Source organism: Arachis duranensis, chromosome 7, assembly GCF_000817695.3.
Source record: "Arachis duranensis cultivar V14167 chromosome 7, aradu.V14167.gnm2.J7QH, whole genome shotgun sequence".
NCBI lineage: Eukaryota > Viridiplantae > Streptophyta > Magnoliopsida > Fabales > Fabaceae > Arachis > Arachis duranensis.
The window spans coordinates 10,643,810-10,652,423 of NC_029778.3; the positions used below are offsets into that span (position 1 = coordinate 10,643,810).

Genomic DNA, 8,614 nt, shown 5'->3' on the forward strand with positions numbered 1-8,614 from the left:
AGTCCGACCACACAAATTAACTTGATTTACTTTGTAACTAATTATAATATATTTAAATTACTAATATATTTTATAAAATTTTTTTTTATCTGTTTGACACATAAGACACTCCTCTCATCAAAATAAAATATATGGTTATTATTAATTATGGTATATTTGCATTCAATATTGTGCAGTAATATAAACATTTTATATTAGGATGCATGCAATGATTTCCAAGTTTAACCCAAATCTGAATTTGTGCGGGATTTAAAATCTCTACCTGTATGTTTCAATCAAATATTTCTTCACACGTTCCAACTTCCAACTGCATATACTACTCACATAGCAAAAATGATAGCAGCTATCATCGTCTTCTTTCTTTGTTTTATTGCTTCACAAACCTTGTTAGTGTTCATGCCGTATGCTACAACAGCCGCTATGCCTTTGAGTTCAGAAACCGACAAGCTCGCTTTGTTAGCTTTGAAGGTAAAGCTTACCAATGGTAATCATGACAATAATGCTCTGCCATCATGGAATGAGTCTCTCCATTTCTGTGAATGGCAGGGCGTTACGTGCAGTCGCCGCCACAAGAGAGTCTCAGCCTTGCAACTGCAAAATCAAGACTTGGGAGGAACTCTTGGACCAACTCTTGGAAATCTAACCTTCCTCAAGAAGCTCAATCTCACTAACGTCAACCTGTATGGCGAGATTCCAAGAGAAGTTGGTCGTTTGAAGAGGCTTCAGATTCTCTGCTTAGACATGAATAATGTTCATGGGGAAGTTCCTATGGAGATAACCAACTGCTCCAAGCTTGAGGTAGTTTTCTTGATGCACAACAATCTCACTGGGAAAGTTCCTTCATGGTTTGGATCCATGGTGCACCTTACTTGGTTGCAACTTGGAGCCAATAATTTAGCTGGAAGAATTCCACCTTCCTTGGGAAATCTTTCATCGTTGGAGACTCTGTCACTTGCATACAATCATCTGGAAGGAAATATACCTCATGTTTTGGGTAGGTTATCCAATTTGAATTATATTTTTCTTGGTTCAAATAATTTGTCAGGCATGATTCCTCCTTCACTTTACAACCTTTCCAATATTCGAGATTTTCATTTAGGGAAAAACCAATTAGTGGGTACTCTTCCTTCAAATATAGACCATGCTTTTCCCAATCTCCAGCAGTTTACTATTCCATTGAACCAATTTACCGGAACTTTTCCATCTTCAATATCCAACCTGTCTCAGTTGCAACTGTTTGATATAGGAGTGAATAGTTTTAGAGGACCAATTCCTCTTACTTTGGGACGCTTGAACAAGCTTCAGGTACTTATAATGGATTATAACAATCTTGGAAGTGGACAACCTCATGATTTGGATTTCCTTTCCTCACTAACCAATCTTACTCAATTGCAAAGGTTGTCTTTTGAGGCAAATAATCTAGGTGGTGTATTGCCAGATCTCATAGGCAACTTATCTACCCATCTCTATTTACTTGATATGTGGGTTAATCAGATATCTGGGAGGATTCCTCAAACAATTGGCAACTTAATCGGCTTGACTACACTTATTTTGGCACAGAATTCCCTTGAGGGATCAATTCCAGATTCAGTTGGAAAGCTTAAAAATCTAGCAAGATTGAACTTGCAACAGAACAAGTTATCTGGTAACATTCCTTGTGTTATTGGCAATCTTACTATGTTATCTGAAGTTTATCTTGGCATCAATGAGTTAGAAGGAAGCCTTCCATTTACTCTTAGGTACTGCAGCATGATGCAGAAATTTGTTGTAGACACAAACTACTTAAGTGGTAATATACCCAATAATACATTTGGGTATCAAAAAGGTTTAATAACTCTTGATTTATCCATCAATGCCTTGACCGGTTCCGTTCCTTCAGATTTTGGTAACTTGAAACAACTTTCCATACTGTATCTACATACAAATAATTTGTCTGGTGAAGTTCCCCTGGAACTAGGTGCTTGTTCTGCTTTAACAGATTTTTGGCTGACGAGAAACTTCTTTCATGGAAGTATACCTTCGTTCTTTGGTTCTCTAAGAAATCTTGAAAACTTAGACTTCTCAATCAACAACTTCTCAGGCACAATTCCGAATGAACTTGAGAATCTGACTTTTCTGAATTATTTGAACTTGTCTTTTAACCATCTTTATGGTGAGGTCCCAATAGGAGGAATCTTTAGAAACATCACGGCAATGTCGCTCATTGGAAACGAAGATCTCTGTGGTGGGATACCTCAGCTGAATCTCCCTCCATGTCCTGAGTTGCTTTCACATAAACATAAGAGTTCTTTTAAAGTTACCCTGATCATTGTAATTAGTGGGGTTTCGGCATCTTTTCTGGTTTTCATCTGCATTTGTTATTTGAGGAAAAAGCCCAAAACATTATCTTCTTCACCATCACTGGAACATAGGTACTTGAAGGTTTCTTATGGAGAGCTACATCAAGCAACCGACGGATTTTCTTCATCAAATCTAGTTGGCACCGGAAGCTTTGGCTCTGTATATAAAGGAACACTTGTCCAATTTGAAAGACCTATTGCTGTGAAGGTGTTGAATCTTCAAACACATGGGGCATCAAAGAGTTTCATGGCCGAATGCAAAGCTCTCGGAAAAATCAGGCATCGGAATCTTCTAAATATACTGACTTGCTGTTCAAGTCTCGATTATAAAGGTGATGATTTTAAGGCCATAGTGTTTGATTTCATGTCTAACGGGAGTCTAGAGACCTTGTTGCACAACAATGAAGAAAAGGAGTCCAAAAACCTAAATCTCAACTTTGAACAAAGGGTTAACATTGCTCTTGATGTAGCTTTTGCATTGGATTATCTTCACAATGATTCTGAGGAAGCTATAGTTCATTGCGATGTTAAGCCGAGCAATGTTCTTCTTGATGATGACATGGTTGCCCACTTGGGGGATTTTGGGCTTGCTAGGCTCCTTCATGGTCATGGAGGCATTGATTGTTCTAGTGGAGATCATGTTAGTTCATCTGCAATTAAGGGAACTATTGGATATCTTCCACCTGGTAAGATACTTTTTTTATCCTTACTAGAATGTTTTAAATTATGTCTCACCTTTGTTTGCCCTATCATAATAATGGGAGAAGCTATGTTACTAAATTCTTTTTTTGTTAGTAGAATTCTGTTATAATTTATATTAGGTTAAGTAAAGCATCATAGTTACAATACTATACTTACAGTTCAAACTTTCAAAAATCAATTTGTTGTCTTAGATATTGTATTAATTGACACCTTTGAAATCTAAGTGACAAAGGTGTATTTATATTCTTTAACTTCATTTTTGTTTGAAGAATTGTTATATATTCAAATGAAACAGAGTATGGAGCAGGTGGCTCAGTGTCAGCAGAAGGAGACATGTATAGCTATGGAATTCTTCTTTTGGAGATGATCACTGGAAAGAAACCAACTGATAGCATATTCGGTGAAGGCCTAAGCTTACACTTGTTCTGTAACATGGCAATTCTTGAAGGAATCAGTGAGATTGTTGATTCAAGATTGCTCATTCCAATTACTGAACAAGAGGGAAGAAGGGTCACAAGGCAGCAAAATATGGAAGACACCATTCGAGAATGTCTTGTGTCTTTTACTAGGATTGGAATTGCATGTTCTGAAAAGGTTCCATCTCAACGAATGGGCATAAAAGATGTCATAATGGAGTTACATGCAATTAAACAGAAACTGCTTTCATAAAGAGCCATTTTCATGAAAACAAAATCATGAATTGTTTTCATCACTTGGATTTATCAGAGTTGGATTACTATGCTAGTGTTCATTTGTTGTTTTATGTGAATAATCGTGTGTTGTACTTTACATTGCTTCAGCTGTATCTGGCAGCCTAATTGTTTGTCTATGTTTTTTGTACTCTTTGCAACAATTTCTATAATTTTAATATCAATAAAAGTTATAATATAATATAATCTAAGTATTCATATTCATACCCATATTTAAAACACTGTATATTATTGCCAATTTTGAAACTAAACATATATATTATAATTGTTTTAGTACGATAAGAATTTGAACATGTAATTATATAAATTATTAGCTACTACATAAATTACTTATATAAAATATATATTAAATATAAAAAAATATTTATATAAAAATATATGATGGCTTATTTTTGGATTTTGTTAATTTGTATTTTAAGGATATAGGTTAAACATATTATAAAAGAAAATGTTTATAAAATATTAATTTTTTTATATTTTTAATATATTAAATACATAAAAATATTAAAATGTTTTATTATTATATTTTTAAAATGTGCCTTAATAACACAAGTTAGTTAAATTCTTTTAAATGTCACATTATTTAGCAACGTTAATTTCTTAACTTATATCTTTAAATGATCTTTAAGTATTTCTTTTCTTTAACAAAAGAAGACTTCAGATTTAGGGATGGCAATGTGTTTTCATAAGGATGGGGATTCCTCCTCCGTCTCCGTCTTATTTCTCTCACAAATTTTTATTTATTTTTCTTGCAAGAGAGGTAAATATCTGCAAGTAACCATGAATATTAAGTAGTCACAAAAAAAAATTAAAAAAGTCACCAAAGAAACCATGAATATTAAGTTTAATGTATGAAATTAAAACATAAATTTAACGTAATCAATATATACAAAAAAAAAATTTAACATACAAATTAAAATAAAATAAAATAAATTTCCCTAAATGCTAAAAATTTTTCGAGAATTTGTAGGTTTTCGTGGAGTGGATTTTTGGTATTCATCCCCGTTTATTTGCCGGAACGGTCCCTATGACTATGAGGATTTTGTGCGGATCTCTTTTAGTCCCTTCGTTGCGGGTAATTTCTATGAATATTTGCGGGTGCGATTTTTTTGCCATTCCCATTCAAGTCTAAAACTATGTTTTTATGGTTATTGAATTAATTTTAAAACATTTAAAATATAATGGATGCAAAATTTTAAACACATATTAATATTTATTTAATTTTTTGGAAAACAAAAATCTTATACTCTCTCCTATCAAATTTCAGAATTGCAACTTCAATACCCTAAACTTACTTCATCATGATATACCTCCCTCCCTAAGAAACATGGTAGCCTTTCTCTTTCACGAATTTTTGGAATTTTGTTGGAAAAACAAACTCAAAAACATGGCTGAGGCAACTTCAACTCGAAATCAATAAACTTGGAAAAACAAAATGATGTTTAGAATTTAGGTAAACGCTTCCAACACGGTGTGAAAAATAACAGTTAATTAACAACAGTTTGAAGAAGTCCAAGTTCATTTAGAGTCACAAATTAAATGACATGTGAAATAGAAAAAACATTATCTCGGATGAGAAGAAGTTGCATCGCACAAAAACGATAAGGAACCCACCGATTAAATTTTCTTGTGCACTTTATATGTGAAGTCTATCGTCATATACAATTATCAATTATGTAACGTATTACATATTTATTTGTTTGTCACTAAAATACTAATTTTTTTTTTACTTAAATAAATTAAAAAAAATAATAAAAAAAGCAAAACAACTATTTAAATAGAGAGACAATCCCATTTAAGATTAATTTTAAACTTCTTTTAAAGAAAAAAAAATTCTAATTGATGAAGTTGTCACTTCATCGTCATTTTTGTCATGGTATCTACTACCATGTTTGTATCTTTCATAATCAAACGAAAGTCAACATGTCAATTTCAATGCATGATATTCCTTATTTTGAGTATCAACGGATTAATAAACCCAAAACCATCTTGGTGATTAGTAACAAGATTAAACGCTTTCACACAATCCGTCTCACAAATAACATCTCGTTGACCCATATCTCAAACTAAGAGATATTCTCTCCAAATAACAAATAATTTTTCTTGAAGAATATTATTACTCCCAATCATTCTTAAATACCCCTTTTGCCAACTCTCATTACAATCTCTAATAACGTAAACAAAACCAACACTATTACTAGAATAAGGATAACTAATATCACAATTAATCTTAAAAGTACCAATAATGAATGGAAGATTCCAAAAACTACTTAAAATAGAGAAGAAAGACATACATTATAATAAAAAAATACTCCTAATTTTTTTTTCTAAAACTAAAACTAGACAAATAACTTTTTTTTAGAGGTCCAATCTCACTAAATACTAGTTTATTTAGTGTTATGTTTGAATAATGACTGTTCGTATTATGACTCAAATAATTAAAGTCATAGTTTGAAAAGAGTTAGTTATCTTTAATGGGCATAGAGCTATTCAGATCCAAAACGATAACCTTTGATCAGGACATGAATATCACAATCTGTATTTGACCTGACTTGCATAATAAGTATAACATTCTAACGGCTTGTTTGGGTGAGTTTCTAAGAAAATATCTTTTTTCGAGTTATCTTTTTTTAAAAGATCTTATAGAGAAGTAAAAGTAATTTTATGTTTGGATATCTCATGTAAAAATGTCTTTTTATTTATCAATTATGTTTGGGTATAACAATATAAAAGTACTTTTTTGTTTATTTATTACATGAAAAATATCTTTTTTTTAAGGAAAAAAGATCTTTTAAAAAAAAGATGTAAATTACAGCTTCTCAAAAAAGATATTTTTTTGATTTTACTAGTGCTTTTACTTTTACTACTAGAAATTTGCCAAACACGTTAAAAAATAAAAAAAGATCTTTTTTCATTGAAAAAATATCTTTTTTTAACAAAATAATAGCACCCAAACATGCACTAATTTTTAATACCTCATAATCATATTAAAAGTTCAGGCGCTACTTACTTCTATTTCTTTAATTTAGTACTATATTTATTTAATATTGAGTTTTCGCGAATACAAACCGAATTTTTAATTATGAAAACGAAAAGTCTTTTATTTTAAACCACGTAATCACATAAATATATTCACATAATATATAATATATAACGTTATTCAACAATTCTCACATACAAGTCCTACCCCTCTAAAAATTCAAAATGATAAATAACGAGGGATAAAATCTCAACTAAACCAACAACAAAAAATACAAACATATATAAAGCTTTGTAGATCGGTCACAGATTCGTGTTAAATCTTCCTGAACCTGTCACTAAAAAAGAAAATCTGTAGAGGTGAGAACGTCGTCCTCACAAGTTTTCAATAGAGAAGGAAATATCATCAAAGCAAAGAAATATTTGCAAATAGAAAGAACCCCATTATAAACACAGTTTTTTTTCAAAAATAATACTTTAAAAAAATTTATGAGAAATCTTTCTTCAAAAAGGTCGTAAAAAAAACTCCTTTAATTTACAAATTCATAAGGTGAGTAATTTAAAAAAATGAAAAATGATTAAAGATGTGTCTAAGAACTTTCTACCCAACAACTTACATCGCTCATCTCTATCCATCCAATACATAAACTAGAGAAATAAGGCAACAATACCTAGTCCAACCAGCCTCAACCTCCATCACCACATACTAGGAACAACTCTCAACGTCACTACCGTCAATATGAGAGATCTCTCAGTTAAGCAAACACACACAAAGCAATACAAAGCTAAGAATACACAAGTAGAGAGAACAAATACAATAAATAGATCAAGTAGCATATAGATCCAATTAATTAAAAAGGCAAGCCAAATACCAGATGCACACCCAAACAAAACATACAAATGCATATGATGCGTGTTTGTCCTATGACTAATGAGCTCATCTGTCAGTTATATAGCCAAACTCGACATGTCTGGTAGCTAACCCTGGACAGTCCCTGCATGCACGCATCTCTCAAGAGAAATTCGCATCTGTGGAGGAATTATATAAAAAGGTCTAAGTGTCCGACCACATCTTACGACGGATGGTCAATAAATATCTAAGAGGAATAAAGAAGGGGATCTTATCATTCCACCATCCACTGGAGGCGATCTTATATTCTTAGAAGGAACAAAAAAGGAGGTTCTTACCTTTTACCATCTCTCTAGAGTTGCATTTTACGAGAAGGAGTATTCAAACTTAAGCAATTACGCTCAATTCATAATCATAATTAAAATCAATCATCGTAATCTCTTATTCTCATAATCATCTCCACCATCTTTAATCAAAATCAATCATCATCAATTATAATCTCAGTATATACATATATCTCAATTTAAATCACAATCCTCATCAATCACAGTCATCATTCAACTGGAATTATTCCTTGGTAACATAATCCTCATCATTCGTTATAATTTCAATACCTACGTATCTCAACTTAAATTACAATTCTTAACATATTCATTAATAATTCCGCCAAAATTTTACTCTGCGCCCTTTATCATTCACCAGGTTAGGCTTAGGCTTTTATATACGGTTTGCGGATATGAGGTCTCTAATACGATACTCTAAACTCGAAATTAAGATTGTATACTAACTCAATTAACATATATTTTATACTAATTGTTAATTTTAGTGACTGATTTTGATATATGCTGTTGTATAAGTTTATAGTATCGCTCACAATCCCATTATTTTCTATTCTTTAATATTGAGATCAAATAGTTAGATTATCACAAAAAATTATAGTTATCAATAAATCAAGAAGAATGCTAAAAATTATCATAATTTATTATTTTTTATTATTAGTTAGTCATCAATGTTTAAAAATATAAACTAAAGAT

General features: G+C 31.6%; 1 protein-coding gene across 1 annotated transcript; it reads left to right on the forward strand.

Annotated features, from left to right (window-relative positions):
- Window positions 1–275: 275 nt before the first annotated feature.
- On the forward strand, window positions 276–3,763 carry LOC107457652 (probable LRR receptor-like serine/threonine-protein kinase At3g47570). Its single transcript, XM_016075821.3, has 2 exons — window positions 276–3,025; window positions 3,337–3,763. Exons 1-2 carry the CDS (start codon window positions 334–336, stop codon window positions 3,708–3,710), a joined length of 3,066 nt encoding a protein of 1,021 aa, XP_015931307.1. The 5' UTR covers window positions 276–333; the 3' UTR covers window positions 3,711–3,763.
- Window positions 3,764–8,614: the final 4,851 nt, after the last annotated feature.

What these genes read in the sequence shown, in the direction of transcription:
- LOC107457652 (XM_016075821.3), top strand. Translation starts at nt 334, where the DNA reads ATGATAGCAGCTATCATCGTCTTCTTTCTTTGTTTTATTGCTTCACAA. An exon ending in TATTGGATATCTTCCACCTG is followed by an intron (nt 3,026 to 3,336) that starts GTAAGATACTTT and finishes CAAATGAAACAG; the next exon opens with AGTATGGAGCAGGTGGCTCA.